General features: G+C 21.3%; 3 protein-coding genes across 9 annotated transcripts; 2 read left to right on the top strand and 1 right to left on the bottom strand.

The window, feature by feature from the left end:
• The first annotated feature begins 475 nt into the window (after positions 1-475).
• On the top strand, positions 476-4078 carry LOC409336 (sialin). Its single transcript, XM_016912862.2, has 7 exons — positions 476-784; positions 1700-1923; positions 2539-2775; positions 2845-2932; positions 3008-3225; positions 3301-3831; positions 3931-4078. The coding sequence occupies exons 1-7, from the start codon at positions 715-717 to the stop codon at positions 4051-4053; spliced, it is 1491 nt and encodes a 496-aa protein (XP_016768351.1). The 5' UTR covers positions 476-714; the 3' UTR covers positions 4054-4078.
• A 1771-nt stretch (positions 4079-5849) lies between these two features.
• On the bottom strand, positions 5850-9756 carry LOC409977. Its single transcript, XM_393467.7, has 10 exons — positions 9648-9756; positions 9206-9427; positions 8396-8892; positions 8130-8304; positions 7730-8065; positions 7452-7657; positions 7005-7251; positions 6673-6903; positions 6353-6604; positions 5850-6285 (listed from the first exon to the last, which is right to left on the bottom strand). Exons 1-10 carry the CDS (start codon positions 9747-9749, stop codon positions 6058-6060), a joined length of 2496 nt encoding a protein of 831 aa, XP_393467.3. The 5' UTR covers positions 9750-9756; the 3' UTR covers positions 5850-6057.
• Positions 9757-10713: 957 nt separating this feature from the next.
• On the top strand, positions 10714-18988 carry LOC100577764 (ras-related protein Rab-5C). 7 transcript variants are annotated; one of them, XM_026441141.1, is made up of 6 exons: positions 10714-10839; positions 14169-14337; positions 14463-14614; positions 15109-15325; positions 16030-16154; positions 18345-18988. In XM_026441141.1, exons 2-5 carry the CDS (start codon positions 14175-14177, stop codon positions 16140-16142), a joined length of 645 nt encoding a protein of 214 aa, XP_026296926.1. In that variant the 5' UTR covers positions 10714-10839; positions 14169-14174; the 3' UTR covers positions 16143-16154; positions 18345-18988. The 7 variants fall into 7 exon arrangements, with proteins under 7 accessions (XP_026296926.1, XP_026296924.1, XP_026296930.1 ...); XM_026441139.1 differs by having other exon boundaries at positions 10721-11386; XM_026441145.1 differs by having other exon boundaries at positions 10742-10769.
• Positions 18989-20171: the final 1183 nt, after the last annotated feature.

Genomic DNA, 20171 nt, shown 5'->3' on the forward strand with positions numbered 1-20171 from the left:
AAATATTACAATCATATCAACATCATTTATAAAATAATTCTTTTTATCTAATTTTCTCTAAAGTATATATAATAAATTTTATTAAATAATTTAGTATCATTAAAATGATTTATATAATAAGTATTATAAATAATAAGTTATGTTATTGTAGATAATAAGTTACTTACGTAATCAGTTTTTTCTATTGCAGTTACAAAAATTTATTGTAATTTTGTAATACAAAATATATTGCAATATATATATATAAATTATATATTTATTTACAAACATAGCAAAATTTATAATTTTTATATAATATAATTTTATTACAATTGAATACATTTTAATCATCGAATATAATCATTACATTTTAATTTATATTTTAATTAATTTTATTAAGCATAAAGAGTTTTAAAAAAAGTAAAGCGCCTGCGCAAATATACATATAAGTAAGTATGTACAATCAAGTTTAAATATGTATGTATTAACCTTAAATGACGTGAGCGCGCAGCAATTCGCGCCAGCGATGATGACAGCAGACGACAATTTACTTGATACGCATCATATCACATTAAAATTTCACACAATTTTTTATTAAATTACATATCATTCTACTATCATATCAATGCTATAAATGAAAAAAATATAATTATATATAAATAAAATATATCTTTAATGGTTAAAATTTAATGAATTCTTTGTGAAAGTATTAAGTGTTAAAAAAAAGCGCACAACATGGAAGTATTAGATCCTAGTATCTCGAGAGATGATCAGCCTTTGTGTGTTAATGATTTTTTGGAAAAAGGTATGTTTTTAATATTTTGCTATTATATTAATTATACAATTTATTTTCATTTGTATATAAATTTTTTTTTTAATAAATATGTTTATATTATTGTATCTTTAAGATATTTCCAAAAACCTCGTAGCGTGGGAAGGCATTGTTTGGAAACAAAGAATTGATAGGGTGACACATAAATTATTCGCAATACTGTCAGCTGTCAAGCAATTTCTAAATGTTATTTTATGCGGATCATAGATCGGACATTCTGAAAACTTTTTAATGATTATTTTTCTTTTAAGAATGTATGTTATGATTATGCTTTAAATTTTTATTTATTTTTAATATATTTATAACATATAAATAAAAATTTTGCAATTAAGTATACAAATATACTAAAAACACATAATAACAAATGTCAAGAAAGAGAAAGAATCAAAAATTTTATAAAAAATTATCAGAAGATGTACCAGGTTAATAAATCAAAATAGTATTATAATTGTTAAAAATTAAGTTAAATTTTATTATTTAAAAGAGAATGCAGAAAAGCATATTTAAATCTTAAATATTTCAAAAGTTTAATTCTGTTACAAGTTTATTAGCATTCAAAATATATATAAATATATATAAATAAGTTTCTAAATATTTTAATATAAACATATTTTATTTAATATTTTATTTAATTATAATATATATATATATATATATTATAATATTATAATTTTAATCATATTTTAAAAAAGAAAGAAAGTTATATTATATAAAAATTGAATTAACAGTTACAAAAGAAGATAATGATTAAAATATTATATAGATTTTAAAATTTTTAAATTTAAAATAATTAACAATTTATGAAAGAATATAAATTTTATATATTTTCTATAATTATCAAATAATTAAAATCTTAATAAATTTAATTATGTAAAATTTTATTTTTAGTTACTATACCAGATATTCCACCTGATACAAAATCATGCATAAAAGCAAGGCATACATTAGGTTTTTTAGGATTTCTAGGATTTGCACTTGTGTATGCCATGAGAGTGAATTTATCTGTGGCTATTGTTTCAATGGTTAATCAAACAGCAGTACCACATAGTGATGATAATGATACCACAGATGTTTGTCCTAAAGAAAAACCAATTAATGGAACATTTATACCAGTAAGTTTATTTAATAAGTTTATTGGTTTGTAACTTTAATTAATCAATTATTTTTAATTAGTATTTTAATATGTTAAAAATATTTTTTTATTTATATTAATCATATTTTTAATATTATTCATATTAAATATATTTTCAACATAAATATGTTTAAACATATATATAATATAAATAATAATATATATATAATATAATAAAATTAAATAATTATTAAATAAGTACTAAATTATATTTTATAATTTGATATATACAATAATTCTATATGCATAATATGTGTAATATTCTATATACATAATACTGATGCAAATCAAATGTTAATATTAGTTTTGCCTTTATCATCATATTATTCATACAAACTTATCATTTTTAGTATGACCTAAACAGATCAACATGTTTTTTAACGCCTACATTTTTTTGCTTTTATCTTATTATGTATCTATGTTCTTTAAATATTTAGTCAAGATATTTTAATATTATATATTTCTAATATATTTTGAAAATATTTTAATTTATAAAAATTTTATAAAAATCTATTATAAACAAAATTAATTTTGAATTTTAAAAAAGAAAGTTGATAATTGCAATTATATTAAAAAGTAATATAAATTTTCAAAGAGTGCAGGAGAATTTAATTGGGATGAAAAAATACAAGGTATTATATTGGGTGCTTTTTTCATTGGTTATGTAACTACAAATGTTCCTGGTGGTAGAATGGCAGAAAAATTTGGTGGAAAACTCATATATGGATTAGGAGTATTTCTGACTGCTGTATTGACTGTAATTAGTCCTTTTGCAGCTTATTTAGGATTGATACCATTCTTAGCTGTACGGGTAGCAGAAGGATTTACAGAGGTATATAACTATATTATAAATTAATGAATTTGAAAAACTTAAAAATTTTGTTTTTTTTTTTATAAATAGGGTGTTACATTCCCTGCAATGCATAGCATGTTAGCACTCTGGGTACCTCCTTTAGAAAGAAGCAAATTTGCTGCTGTAGTATATGCAGGTATAATTTATTTTTATTCTTTCATTATTCTCATATTCATAATAAATTTGATTTATCACATTTGTTTTTATTTAGGTGCAAATTTTGGAACTGTCATATCTTTACCAGTAAGTGGATGGCTTTGTTCATTAGAATTTTGGGGTGGATGGCCTCTTGCATTTTATTTATTTGGAGGGCTTGGTATTATATGGTACGCGTTTTGGCTAATTTTTGTGTTTGATACACCTGCACAACATACAAAAATTGATCCTTTAGAAAGAGCATATATTGAAGCTACTGTAGAAAAAAAAGAGGTTTATTTCAATTTTAAATTAAATTTATTTTTTTATTATAATGAATAAAATTTAAATTAATATATTTTATAACAGGAAAATGATACAGGAGTTCCTTGGTTATCAATATTTACATCATTGCCCATGTGGGCTATAGCTATTACACAATGTGGACAATCATGGGCGTTTTATACACTTTTGACAGAATTACCAACATATATGGATAAAATTTTGCATTTCGATGTACAACAGGATGCATTCTTTTCAGCACTGCCTTATTTAAGTTCTTGGTTAGTCGGTCTCGGTATTTCAAGTTTCGCAGATGCTCTCCTTGCCCGTCAGATTTTATCTCCTTTAACATCGTTCAAGTTATGGAACACAGTGGCTTCATTAGGACCCAGTCTCAGTTTTATTGGTGCTATTTGGGCTGAATGTGATCGTATGATGGTTATGATGATGCTTGCTGGATTAGGATCTTTACAAGGTGCAGTTTATGCAGGAAATCAAATGAATCATATTGCATTAGCACCTCGATTTGCGGGAACTCTTTATGGACTTACAAATGCTGCTGCAAATGCTTGTGGATTTTTAGCTCCATATGTTATTGGAATGATTGTTCAAGGACATGTTAGTATAAATACATGTGATTTTATATTTTTATAATATTTTTATATGTTAAAAATATTAAATTTATTATATAATTATATTGTATCATATGTATTACAGGAAACATTGGCACGTTGGCATACAGTATTCTGGTTAGCAGCAGGAATAAACATGGCAACTAATTGTTTTTATTTAATTTTTGCATCTGCCACAGAACAACCATGGAGTAGAGGTAGTAGTTGATGACAAAATTTCGTTACGCACGAAATATTTAATATGGAAAATAATTTACCATTGGATCGAATTGCGCTTAGTTCATTTTAGTTAATTTTTATAATATTGACTGCTTCTGTCATTTAGGCACAAAGTTTTTTTTTTTAATTTCAAGTTTGATATATTAATAACTTCTTATTGAATGAAATATTTCAATCAATGAGTTATTATATTATTTTGGTAAAATAATATATAATTACATTAGCTAAATTAATAATTAGTAAAAATTTATTTACATCAGTATTAAATATTATATCAATGAAGTTCAAATATTGAACTTTGTGTATCATTCCAATGAAACTGTTCACATGACAATATGACTTTTAAAGCTTTTATTTTTGATTTTTAATTTAATATAATAATAACTAGGTTTAAAAAAAGATGAATATAATCTAAAATTTATTTCTAATTTAGAAATAATTTAATTTATTACTTTAATCTCATCAAAAAATGTAAATTATCAAAATATTTTTTATATTTATAAAATGAAAAATATTGAAGAGTCTATATTCTTGTTTATATATGTAAGAGTTTTATATGTACATAAAAACAATCATTCATAATGATTGATATAGAGAATATATGATAGAGCAGGATTTAATAATTTTTAAATGGATAATTGAATTTTTATTTTATAATTAAAAAAATGATAAACATGCACAGCTTTTGTGCAATCAAAATGCAAGATGTAAATTGTCTTTATATTTCTTATGATAGTGTAATGATAAAATGATTTATAAATAAAAAAATTTATAATAAAAGAACAAATTTCGATATGAAAATTATAAAAATATTAACAAAAATAATATATATTATATTTATAGTAAAATCTTCTATGTTAAGAATACAAAAAGCTTTATAAAGATAATTTTTATAATTAGACTTATTAGTAAAATAATAAATATAATAAAAAAAATTGTTGTGTCTTTGAATACAAATATAATTAGGATTACATAGAGATCAACTTCAAAAACAGTATAAATTATTATAATTATAAAGAATTTTAGTTCACTGAATTAAGTTAAATTGAAAAAATTTGAGATAAATACTGATATTTATTTCTTTAAATGTATCATTGCAATTTGATTATTTCGATATATATAGATGAAAATTTATAAAACGGAGAAATAAGCAGAATTTTCGACGTTCTAAATTGTTTTTATCTATTTTATTCGATATTTTAAATTATAATATATAATTATAATGTAATCCTAATTAATTCTTATGACACAATAAGATAATAATATAGTAATTTAGACATTGTTATTTTCTTTACAAAAAATTAATAAAATTTAAAGAAATCATAAATATATTTATTTATACATAAAATGTCATAAAAAAAATAATTATTGCAAATAATTTCTGGTATAAAATACTATGTTACTATGTATCATATTGTAACTAGTTTTGTAATACATATAAATTAATTATAGAAATTATTCGATAAAAATGTTTACACAAATAACATTTAATTAAAAAAGAAAATTAAAGAATTTATACAAAATTTGTTCATATTTGATATGCATGTAATGATTATTATATCATATTTGATAAGTGAAAAAAAAAAAGAAGCAACAATAACCATTTAATTTATATAAGCACTGATTTCTGTATTTTTAGTTTTAATTATTTTTCACGTCAAAAATAAAATGATTAATGCATGCATTATGATAATTCATGTTAAAAATGAATGAAAAATATCTTACTTTTTGAATTTTACAGATATACACACACATATATAGAGATGTAAAATATTTAAATAATGATAATAAAAAACAAAATTATATTTACAAAATAAATTGCAATCTAGCTGGTCCTTGATGTACATATGTATGTATGTTATTTATTTTTCAATTACTTATTAAAAATGTAAGAAAAAAGTATAACAAAATTTTAAATAACAAAATTTTTTTAAAATTATTATCAAATTGTTTGATAATTTGAAAATGAATTTTATGATATAAAAATATAATATTAGCTTGTGCTTAAATCTTCTTTTTTCTTAGCAGTAAGTTCAAAAATCATATCTCGCATGCGACTTAAATCCATCAATTCTGCTTTCATTTTTTTAATTGTTTCCTCCTTTTCAGCAATATTCTTTTCATATGTATTTACTAATTGTGATAATTGTTGAGTTTCTTGTTTGAGTGCAGATATATCTTTTTGATTCGATTGAATTTCCGCAGTTTTTAGTTCTATTACCTATTTGATATTGAATATATTATATATTAACAATTCTATTATAACAATTGAATCTTTATGAACATACCTGATCTTTTTTATTTAATTGGTCCTGCATTTTAAGAAGTAATTTACTTAATTCATGATTTTTATTAGTCATTTCTGTAGTTTTTGTATCTGCATTTGAACATTCAACTTCTAATTCCTTTATTTTCTTAGTTAATATTTCAATTCTATTAATACTACTTTCTAATTCATGTTTATGTTGCACAAGCACTACATTTAAATGATCAATATTAGCAGATTTTTCTGTTACTATCTTTTTTAAACCTTCGATTTCCTACAAACATAATTTTTCTTAATTTAAATTTTTATTTTATAAATTCATTATGAATCATAAATATCAACCTGTTTTTTTATAGCAACTGCTTTTTTACTTTGCTCTTCTGCTTCAGCAAGTTTTACAGTTAATGTAGATTTTACTCCTTCTAAACATTGTTGTGTGTCAAATAACATTTGATGTAAACGGCTTGATTCAGCTACTACTTGCGCCAATCTATGCTGTAAACTAGTTCCATGATTACTTGCTGCTTCTAAACTAGATTGCATAGCCCGTTCTGCATGTCTCATAGCTGCTAACTTTTATATTATAAAAATATAAAAAATATAAAATTATTTTATGTTTATAATAAAATATATTACAAAAATAAATATAATAAAATATATTAACAAAAATATACCTTATATTCATATAATTCCATTACTGCTGATGTAGTAATATCATTGATTTGATTTGATTCATAAGTTCTTTTCAATTTTGCTAAAAATGCATCAAGCCGTTCTTCTTGTGCGAAAGAAAATAGTGGAGCCATTTCATTATTTGCATTTATAGTCATTTTACTTCCAATATTTGTTACCATTCCAGGAGTACTTTGTACCAATATCAAAGGCTCCAGTTGCTTCATACAAAGCGCCACCGCGGAAACACTTGTCACACAAAAACATGGGATACAATTTGCGTGTGATAGTGAATTTGTCTAGAGTTGTCATCAATAAAAATTAAAATAATATGTTGCTAAAGTATTTAATTTTAATAGTGAAGACAGAGTAATGTTTTATTTGAGTGACAGTATCTGTTAAAATCTTTGTGCTTTGATAAGTGATTAAAAAGTATGGTAGAAACCTACCATTCCTGGGGAAATCCTACAGTAGATGTCAATTGTAGGACTTTTTGTTTAACATCTGCATCACCAATAAATAATGCATGAGCCATAATCATTTGAATTTGTTTTTTTCTAAGCAACTCAGAATATAATGTTAACCAATTTGAATTATGAGCTGCTAAATCAGCAGTCAATGCTAATGCATGAATACATAAACTTGTAGTAGGATTCTAGAAAATATAATATCATATTATGTTTATTTAAAAATTATAGTTATATTTTAAGAATTAAAAATTTAGTACTTGAATAAAATTCCCTGGCCAATCATTAGTTGCGTATGTTTCAGAATCTAACATTGCACTTAATAATTTACGTATCATTTGTTCATTCAAGGACTGCATTACTTTTGTCCTTAGTGTAGAAGTTTTAACCATTTCTTGAAATAATTGCATTAATTCTGCTAATTTTATTTCTCTTTCTAAAGTTAATTCACATTTTTCCTGAACTTCATCATTTTCTGAATTTATTATAAGCATTAAAACAGAAGCATCTAATTCTGCTAAGACTTCAGAGGATGATTTAGTGCGTCGTGCATCAATTACAGTAACTCTTATCAAAGCTAATGCTTTGGAACATACCTAATTTAGAAATAATTATTACAATTTATAATAAGTTTTATCTTTATTTCAAATGAAAATATACCTGTTCTACAGGAACCCAAGTCATAGCAGTTTTTACACATAAAGGATACAAAGACACTAAAGCAGATAATTTTAATTTTACTAGAGATGATAAAAATTCCATCATGAGAGCAACACATTCAGGATCTGCATTATCTTCTAATGTAGCCAATACATTTTCTACATCTCTGTCATAACTAATTATCACAATAAAAAAATGAAATGAAATTATTGAATGAAATATTTTATATCAAATAATATTGAATTGGAAATTGTAAAATAACTTACTGTGAATATGTAAGTAACACAGCATGAGAATGCTCATTTTGTCCAACATCATCAAAAAAATCTATAATATGTTTTAGCAATAAAACATCTTTTTGTTTCATTGCAGTAATAAGACTGCTGAATGTGACAGCAGCAAAATCCAAAATATATTTTTCTGAAATATTTGTATTTGTATGTTCTAATATAATTAATAGTTTACAACATTGTACACTGGTATTAACATTACAATGTTGCAATTTTAACAAAGTGCGTATAAATGCTTTTGTATCAATTGTTCTCATTAGTACATATACAGCTGGAAGATTTTTATAACAAAGATTCACTAGTACACCTAATGAAAGTGCAATAATATTTTCTTCTTTAGATTGTGTCACCCATTGTGTTAATATTGATATCAAATAAGGTAAATGAGCTTCTTGCCATGAAATTTTTATACCATATGTTAATTCTTGAAGTAATTTTAATACTCGTATTCTTTTTTCACTTGTTAAATTTGCCTATAAAATTGTTATACAAAAATATATTATATAAATATTAAGATATTAATATGTTTAAAATTTGGATGTTTTATATTAGAAATAAAATATTTATATAAAATAATTCATAAAATAAAATATTTAAAATATACAAATTAAAAAAAATTTAATATTTTTAATTATTGAAATAAAAAAATTTTATTATAAATGAAAAATATGGATCTTAAATAAAATAAAATAAATATATTTCTATATTTTCTATTATATTATTATATTGTATTTCATTTATCATTTATAATACATTTATCATTTACATATATAAATATAAATATACCTCTAATAATCTTGCCAATATAGGTGCAAATTTATATGTGTGAATAAGAGCTTGTCTTGCTGCAGCATTGCGACAAGCATTTTGTAAAACATCAACAGTGCTCCAAATTAAAGTAGTTCTAGATGCTAAAGAATTCATAAGCTCATGCAAACTAACATAAAATTCTGCTGCTATGCTGGTTCCAGGATCAAAGATACTCAAATCTAATGATGTACTTATTACCTTTCAAATAAATTTTGTAAAAAAATATTTTATATTAATTAAATTTTTTTGTTCCAATTATATAATCCATTTTATATAATATTAAATATATTAAAATATTTTATCAAAATTATTTATTAAAATTTACTATTTTAAGTTTTTCTAAAATTTATTTTTATCGTACAGATTACAAATATGAAAAACAGAATTTTTAAAATAATAATATATAATAATTACTTACACCAAGATTTCTTTGTAAAATTGAAGCAGTTGTTTCACTAGGATGTTTAGTATATTCCAAAACCGCCGATATAAATGTTCTTATATGTTGATACTTGTCCATTGTATTTAATTTAATTTAATAATTGTATAATTTTGAATTTTAATATAAATTTAATTAACATTAAAATTGACAAAAAAAGTAAATTTTTATATGTAAATTACAAATATAATTTTAGAGTATTATCTTATCAATGAAATATTTTATAAAATAAAATAATGTATATATGTATACATATGCAATGTAAATAATTCTTATTCGTACATCCCAAAAATATTAACCATACACGTTTTTTTGACACATATAAACACATTCACAAAGTTATAAATAAGAAATAGCATTTCACGGAAAACCAGTATTTGGCGGCCATTTCTAAACTTTATATTCAAAATTAACCAATTATATTAGAGTTAATCAGAGTAGCTAATAGTTATATATAAAATTCCTATACTTATATTTTTTATTTAAAAATTAATATTATAATTAAATTTTATTATTTAAAATTTATATAATTAAAATTTATTTTATATTTAATAATTATTTATAAAAAAACTTATACAAATAAATATTGTGCATGATTGTAAAAAATAGAAATAATAAATTTATTAGATATAAAAATTTACTAGATACATAGAAATTTACTAGATCTATAATAAATTTTTATGACAATTTGTTTAATTTAACCAAACAATTTTAAATATAATATCAAATTGAAAAATATATTCTTACAATATATTTATAAATTTTTTATAAAATTTTAAATGTATTGAATGTTCAATAATTTAATAAATGATATTTATTAATTTTTAATAATTAAATATTTTAAATATTATAATGCATAAAATTCGAAACAGAAATTATTTAAAACAATATGCATATTATTTTATTAAGATTTATCGTAATAAAACAAAGAATTATCATATTATTAAAATTATAAATAAGTGCTCTTTTTAACTATATATAAAAAAATATATATTAAAATCAAAATAATATTATTGGTCAGCAGTGGCGCCGTTCTCTTGTAGTGTTCATTGAAATGCGCCATTTCCGATTCGAGGAAAAAGAAAACGACATTGAAGAAAGGTACTCTCAAAGGATCTTCTGAGATTGAAATCTGTTCAACATTTCTTCTTAATTTCACGTACGACAGCTGGTAATTGACTGACTCATTGATTGATCAGTGGTAAAGTTTTGCGTGATCGTGACTGTTGGATTTGACGTTGTAAAAGAAAGTGTCGCAGTACTGTGTGTACCGTGTGCGTGATTCGGATCTAAATCTTAATTCTTTTTAGTGCGATCAACTTTAATTTAAAAATTTAGTTATATTAGGTTACAAAAACATTGATACCATTCATTTTATCAAAAAAAAAGTGTCATTTGGAACAGTTATTATTTTACGAAAAGTGGTAAAAATATATTCTTCAAACAGAAAAAAGGGGAATGTGAAAAAATCAACAAGCTTCGTAGAGTCGTGTATCTGCCTGTGTGTACCAACCGGAGCTGTCATAAATGTACACATTCTATATAGATTGCACGATCTATGCTCGGTTAGTGGGCCGATTTACTGAAGACAAGTGATCGTATTTGACGCGCGGCAGTGAATTGACATTAATCATCGTCGCGCGGTGTTGTGCGCTCATCGACCGTCTAAAGAGCTAGTGCCGCATTCTTATTCGACGGCGAGCTTCCTTACGTAGCAGGTTAAGCATTGAAAATTTGAGTTTTCAATCTTGCCAGGTGTTCCTTTCCTTGCTACCGCTGAAACGCATTTTTAATGTTCTTTTTTGTAACCCGTCGCGGGTGAAAGAATTATGTTTATGAATAGTGTCATCTAGAGAAGCGCAGAATGTGCTTAATGCTGTGTCTATATTATTCGTTTTTTTTCGTGTATTTTATTGCACGAATAACGACAAAATTTTTGATATGTTAGGACATGCAATTCTTTTAAATTGTGCATTCTTTTTGTCGTTTTACTCAGTTCGTAGATTGCTTTGGCTTCTTGATATTTCAGATCTTGCTGACGTTTCACGGGCGGTGACAAGTACTCAGAACTGTAACTATCGTGGCGCATCGCTTACACCCTTTATTTGCTTCTTTTCCCCTCCCTCCCTCCCTCTCTATCTATCTGAAGAGAGAGGCAAAGGGAAAGAAAAAGATATAGTATGAATGAACGAGTTCAAGAGAGAAAGATAAAGTAAGAGTGAGTGAAAGAAATATTGCAAATGAATAAATGAATGAGAAAGAGATAGAGTAAGAGGGTGGGATAGTGGTAAACGAACTAACGAAACGTAAATTAAGCGAATAAGTAAATAAGAGAAAAAAAGATAGAATATTAATAAGCGCAACAAAGAAAGAGACATCTATGTGAACATCTACATGTGTGTCCATGAGAGAGAAAGAGAAAGAGAATTTGCGCGCGCGTACACAGAATTCTGTCTGTCCTTATCGGTTTCTTTCTTTCTCAGTCCCTATGCACCGCTTTAACGGTTTCTTGTGATTTTTCAATAATGCTATTTTGTCGAAGGTTATGAGGTGTTGGTTACGTAGATAAGTTTGGGGTGAGTTTGTAAGTATGCAAGTTGACGTAGCTTCATTTTGTTTTAAGTACAAGAATACATTGTGTATATATGTATATGTTTTTTCATTTAGTTTGATCTCTAAGAACATTTTTTTGATAGCCTGTACCCGGACGGGCTCGCGCGATGCGGACCTGTTTCCTTTTCATCGCCGCAAGTTACGCGAATCTCATGATTACCGTGAAGTTGCTGCGTTTAGTCATCGTGTTACCAATTCTCACTGTTCATTCTTCATTAAAACAGACTACACATTATCATTTAGAGAGTTTATTTGGTTTTATCAATCGTAACATTATCGCAAAACAACACCAGACTGTTTAATTCGTCAAAACTTGCTTCGCGACTAATTGGATAATGTAATTAACAAAGTCTTCATTTTAATGGGTTAAACTACATATACTATTATTTTTCGTTGGTTTTACTTATTGTGTTTTCCGTTTGTAAGTGACTCATAGAAAATAATTGCAATAGAGTAGCTATCAAATTTTACGTACGCATTTGTGCAAGTCAATTATCTACTTTTTATTAAATTCATCAAAGTTTCATATGTTTCACACAATGTGATCGCGACTTAATACTTATCAATTTATTTTCATTACAAAATATGCAAAAATATTATTTCTTTATTTTATTTTAGCGTTCCTTCTTTGAATCCTTTTTTAAACGAATTTATATATACATATAAAGTTAATCTTTTATAATTTATATCAATTTTTTTGAATAATTTTAAATTGTTTTATATAGAATAATAGGAAGTTAAATTACAAAATTAAAAATTGATAAAGTATTTAATTTATTTATGTTTTACTTTAATAATAGTTTCCTTTTTATAATACACAAAACTTTACTATTTAATATTTTTGATATTTGTTTTAAAAATCTAAGTTTTACAATTATAAAAATATATTTTTTATTTTCTTTTTTTGCAATATAATATAATTTTTTTAAATCTTTTATTCTTATCAAAATATTATATTAATATTTATTATTCTTTAAATTTTTTATAAATATAAATTTAATATGAATTTTTTAAAAAATTTATATGTAAATTTTATATTAAAGAACTTTTATATTTCATTGAAAATTTTAAATTTTATAAAAGAAATTCATGATTTATTATACATTTGTCAATTCATATTATTCAACTTAAAAGATTTAGTTAAATGTTGATTACTGAGTATATAAATGAAAGTCTTATCTATTTATATGGACTTTCACTATAATTAGACATTTATCTACTGATTTAGAGGTTTATTTAAATATTAAAAATTAAAAATTATTTTAGAATTTAAATAATATAATTTAAAATTCAGTTTGAAAATTATTCTAACAATTTATATATAAAACTTTATTATTCTAATAATTTACATAAAAAATTATTATAAATAATTAAATATATAAAATAATATAAATTCTATGTTCATATAGATATTAGGATTTTTGTGAATAGAACTGTGTTTTTAATATTTTTCTAAATTGTAACAAAGCTGTGAATAAATTTTAAATATTTTATAGAAAATTTTTTACATTGTAAAAAAAAAAGAAAATAAAATGAAAAAAAAATAATATAATTTGTGTTGCTGTTTGTTTATGAAGCATATAATAGAAATTATTAAAAATAATAAAACAAAATTAATATTTTAATTATTTTTAAATTACTATAATATAACTTTATAGCCTTATTACTAAATGTTATTAAACTTTATTAAATGTTACAAAGAGAATTATAATATTATTATAATATATAAGAAATATATTGTATATATATAAACATAAATTCTTAAACAGAACTATAAACAGAAATTTTTTAATTTTTTAATATTTAAATTGAGATTAATATTAAGAAATGTATATTTAATTTTATTAAATAATTTTTTTTTATTGTTTTTGTAAATTTTTTACATAGGTGATCATGGCTAATCGGGGTACAGCCCAGAGGCCGAATGGTTCGACACAAGGAAAGATTTGTCAATTTAAGCTGGTATTACTTGGCGAATCTGCTGTGGGAAAGTCAAGTCTTGTTTTGAGGTTTGTTAAAGGACAGTTTCATGAATATCAAGAAAGTACTATTGGAGGTATGAATTTTAATATTTTTAAATATTAATTATAATATTAATCACATAAAAATAAAATAAATTATAATTAATGAGCATCTAATTGAGTAATATATAATAATTATATTTATATTATAATATTTTAGCTGCATTTTTAACACAAACTGTATGTTTGGATGATACAACTGTAAAATTTGAGATTTGGGATACAGCAGGGCAGGAACGTTATCATAGTCTTGCACCAATGTATTATCGTGGTGCACAAGCAGCTATTGTTGTATATGATATAACAAATCAAGTGAGTACAGATTTATCAAATTTAGTATTTAAATATATAAATTATAAATATAAATATAATTTTATATATGTTAAAAACTATATATAATATTATATGTAATTATAATTTAAAAAATAAGCAAATAATTACATTCAATTTTATGATATATTTTAAATTTATATTTCGAATTTTGTTTTAATAAAATAGAATTTTTGAAATAATTTCTGGTAAAAATGTCATATTAGCCTAATTTTTTTTTTTTATAAAAATATTTTAACTTATGATTTTAAAGAGTTAGAAATATTTCCAAAAACAATATCTATAAATCAAATAATATATATAATAATAAAATAATGAAAAATATCAAAAAAAAATTCAAATCAATTGTAATAATAATAAAAATGTTAATATGATATCTATCATTATTTTTCTGATAATTGTTATGAATTTTTAATTTTTCTAATTTTCATATTTATTCTTAAATTTATATATTTTTTAATTATATAAAATTGCAGGACACATTTGTACGTGCCCAAACGTGGGTGAAGGAATTGCAACGACAAGCCAGTCCAAGTATAGTTATAGCATTAGCTGGAAATAAAGCTGATCTTGCAAATAAAAGAATTGTAGAATTTGATGAAGCTCAAACTTATGCTGATGAAAATGGCCTTCTTTTCATGGAAACTTCAGCTAAAACAGCAATGAATGTTAATGATATATTTTTGGCAATTGGTAAGATTATTTTGTTATAATTTTTTTGAAAAATTTTATATAAATATTATGAAAAATTTAATATTTTTAATATTAAATATTTATTAATGATATTAATGAATGAAATTTGAAAAATTAATTTTACATAAATTTATAGTATTTATATTTTATATTTAATTATATTTAATTAATCTATTTATAATCTATTTATAATTAATATAGAAAAATAATCTGAAATAATATCTCTTATTAAATTTTATACAGTATAATAATCATATATAATATTGCTTTGATAAAAATGCGATTTTTGTCTCAATAGTAAATAATGTAAATGTAAAATTATTATTTTTTATCATCTATTTAAGATTATTTATTCTAATTATATAAATCTTTGTGATATATGGTCACAATAGTCTAATCTTTTTCTATTTCATTCTGGTTTTCATTACTGCCTTTAAGATATTTAAAGAATGAATCATAAATCAAAAACTAATATTAATCAATTATTTTCAAAAGCCTAAATTTTTGCTATTAAATGCAATACAATTCCGAATGTAAATAGAATGTTTATTATTGAGCTAATATTATATAACATATAAATATTTCATTATTATTATTTATTCATAAAATAAAATATTATATTAATTTTTAAAAATTTTGAATTTATTATATAATATTTTAATCTACTTAAATTAAATAAATCTATTAAAATTATTATATTATAGCTAAAAAACTTCCAAAGAATGAACAATCAGGAAGTGCAAGTACAAGTGGTCAAGGCCGTCGATTGGTTGAAACAGAAGGACAAAAGGCAGCAACTGGCAATTGTTGCAAGTGATTATCCAAATCTGTACGTGTCAAATATTATGTTGGTATATATTTTTACGTTAATTAAAATTTGACACTTATTGTCATCAATGATGAAAGAATATGATATCTAAAAAAATCATAAAATAATTGATATATGCATCAGATATGGATTTAGCATTTGATATAGTAGTATATTGTGTTTATATATTTTTGTAATGTTATAATGAATAGAGACATTGATAGATCATTTTTCAATGATAAAAATAATTAGATATCAATTAAGTTAAAATTTAAATATTTTATGCAAAATTTATATGTTCTATATAAAATTTTATATTAGTCTTATTTGAGTATATATTGTCACAACATATTTTTTGTTATGTTTAATATTTTCATTGCATGTACTTTGACTTATTTTTAATATTTATTAAATAAGTAAAAAAGACACGCAAACATAAAAATCTAAATTAATATTCCCTTATTTGAGTCATTATTTAAATCATTACATAAAATAACCAATGTTTTACATTAAAAAAGTGTTTTTTATATTTATTTTATATAAAATTAAAATTTTTAATGTATAAATGAATTTTATGTTAACTTTATCAAAAATTACTTAATAATTAAAAGAATCATTTATAAAATGAACATATCATAAAAATATAAAAATTAAAAATTGTTTAACCATAATTTTTTTTACATTAATATTCTTCTATAAATATCTAATATATCTGTTATAAATTTTCATTACCTTTATATTTATTTTGAGATAAATACTTATAAATTCCAAATATTTTGGCATTTAATAAATAATTCCTTTAGAATATAAAATTATATTTATATAAGTATATTTTTGCATAATTTTTATGTATTATATATAATTTTGTAGATTTAATATTGAAAAAAGTAATAATGCGCAATCTAAACATTTTGTTTTTTTCTCTTTTTGTATATTTCTAATGAATCTGTTGCTTTTTAATCATTTATGGCATTACAGAATATGCATATATATATTTACACTTAATTAAAAATAATTTTTATATATTTCTTGTTAAATTTTGCAAATTCTACTATATAATGTTACATATAGAATGAAAGATTAATAATGTTATATATTATTTTTATTTCGTTTTTTTATATTTATATTTAATTAATAATTAAATTTTTATATTTATTATTTAATTAATAATGTGAATGATATATTTTACAATATTAATTATATTGTTATATACAAGAGAGAGTAAAAACAATTTTGTAATATATTTATAATCTTGTTATAGATTTTACTGTAAATCATAAAATGACATTAAACAAAATATTAATTTTTTATTTAAAAGTTGAATTTATTAATTTAATTAACATAACAATAAATAAATTTGATAAATATCTTTATTCAAATATTATAAAATACAAATTTTTATATATTTTTCGTCAGAATTTTATTAATATTATTTCAAATATTAATTATTGTTTAGTTTATTTAAAAAAAAAATTTATTTATTAAATTTTTATGATATATTTATTAATTAAAAGTACAATAAATTATAAGATACTAATTAATTTATTTAAAAATAGGAATAAAAATAAATAATTAAAATATTTGATATAAAATATTTAATTAAAAATATTTAATTAAAAATATCTTATTTAATCTTTTATTTCTATATTTTATATTTTTATATTATTTTTATATTTGTATTAGATATTGTATAATTGTATAATTGTTATTTTATATTAAAATATTCTGATATTATATGTATATATATATATTATAATTAATATAGATTATGAAGATAATTCTTTATAATATTTGAATTAAAGATAAACAAAGTTATCAGTAATCTTTATAGTATAATTTATCCACAAGATAACTAAATGTAAAAAAATATATTAATATATATTTTAAATTATTTTTATTTAAATTACAAATATTTTTAATATTTATTAAATATATTAATTTATCCATTTAATTTAATATATATTAATTTTTTTTAAATGATTAAGTTCAAATTATAAAGAATTAAATATTCAATTGATATTAGTTTCATAATATATATAATATAAAGAATAAAATAAATAAGAGGATAATATAATATATAAGATAAAATAAATGTTTTAAAATAAGTGTTTTTGTATTAGTATTGTATTTGTATTAATATATTAATTTAAAAAAGTATTTATTTATGAAATTTTTCTGAATTATTGTAGAAAACACATTTTTTGCTTACAGATCTGTACTATAATCTACAAATATAAATACACCATGAGTGTGTCTGCAATGAATATATATTTGAATGGAAAATAAAACTATGGAAAAAACCACTATAATGGAATGGGAGGTGAACTGTGCAAGATAAACATTTTTCTTGAGTGATTAATAAAAAATGCGTGTATCACATTACATTCGACGATATATCATCTATTTTGAGTATCAGATCTATCAAAAAAGAAGAAAAAGAGAAAGACAGAGACAGATGAAGCTCCCATTTGTAATGCTAGTAGTAATGGGCGGTGTTCGTTATAAATATATAAATATATATATATAAATTGTATTTATATATATATTCATATATAAATACAATTATAATATAAATCATATATAATAAATATGATTTATGTAATAAGTAATGTTAATGGTAATAAGTAATAATAATATTAATGGTAATATTGATATATAAATAATAATAACATTAATATTAGTAATAATATACATTTAAAACATACAATGTATGATGAAATTTTGGCACGCGAAACATCTTGTAAGATAGTAGGCCATTCCTGCTGCTATGATTACCTATGTATTTACTTTCTTAGTTTGTAAACATGTATAACAAATTTTTGCTCCGAAATATATTGTATATTAATTTTATTATATAATAATTCATGATAAATTATAAATGATTACGCAAGAAAAAATAAACTTGTGAATATTACTAAGGATTTCGTCAAATTCACCAATTAATTTAATTTCATCCAAAATTATTTAATATTTGTCATGTGAAATAATAACAAAAATTGGAAATTGTTTTCAATAATAATATTAGTATTTTTTATCATTAAATTATTAAAAATTTTTCTTTAAATTATGTTTTTTCATACATACAAAATATTTCTGTGATCTTTATATTTGATTTTAGATTTTTATTTCCAAGTAATATTTTAAATAAAAATTTATTTAATAAATAATCTACATTAAAAATTATAAATATAAATATAAATTATGTATTTTATTAAATTAAAATAATTTTCAAAAATTCATCTAAATTCTATCAATATAAACTGAAATAAAAATAAATCTGAATTTTTAAACTGAGATAGAGAGTAATTAAAATAAAATTTGATATTTATATAAAAATCATTATTAAATTATTATGTAAAATACAATAAACAAAATATTTGCATTTCTGTAAATATGAATTTGTTCATATTTCATCATCCTGTAATATTTGAAAGATTCTTTGTATGTTCAAAAAATATGCATTTAAATTCGAAGAAATTGAAAAAATTTGAAATTTTATTTATTTTGCCTTTTGAATTGTAAAGAGTTTTAAATTTTTATCGAAATATTATATCTTTTTAAATAATATAAATTATGCATTTTATAATCTTTACATAATTCAAAAAGCGAATAATGTAACATTTTATTTCACATTTTTAATTTTAAATATAATATTTAATAATGGTATATTAATATTTTATAATTATACTAATTCTCATAGTAAATATAATTATAATTTTGAAAATTATTCTCTATTACATTAATTAAGTGTATGTGAAAATAATTTCTATGCTATTTCATTCTATCGTGAAAAATGTATATGAAGCTTAATGGCGTTTGCACCGATATTTTAACAATATTTTAATAATATTAAAAAATATTACCTGAAATTATAGATATCAACATTTATATGTATTATTCTATATATTGTATATAATATTTTATGCTAGAATATGTTAATATTAATATATATATATATATACTATACACATATACTATATAGTATATATAATACAAAATGTGTATATGATATACATATATATATATATTTTAAAAAAC

This window comes from Apis mellifera, linkage group LG6 (genome assembly GCF_003254395.2).
Source record: "Apis mellifera strain DH4 linkage group LG6, Amel_HAv3.1, whole genome shotgun sequence".
In the NCBI taxonomy this organism is placed as follows: domain Eukaryota; kingdom Metazoa; phylum Arthropoda; class Insecta; order Hymenoptera; family Apidae; genus Apis; species Apis mellifera.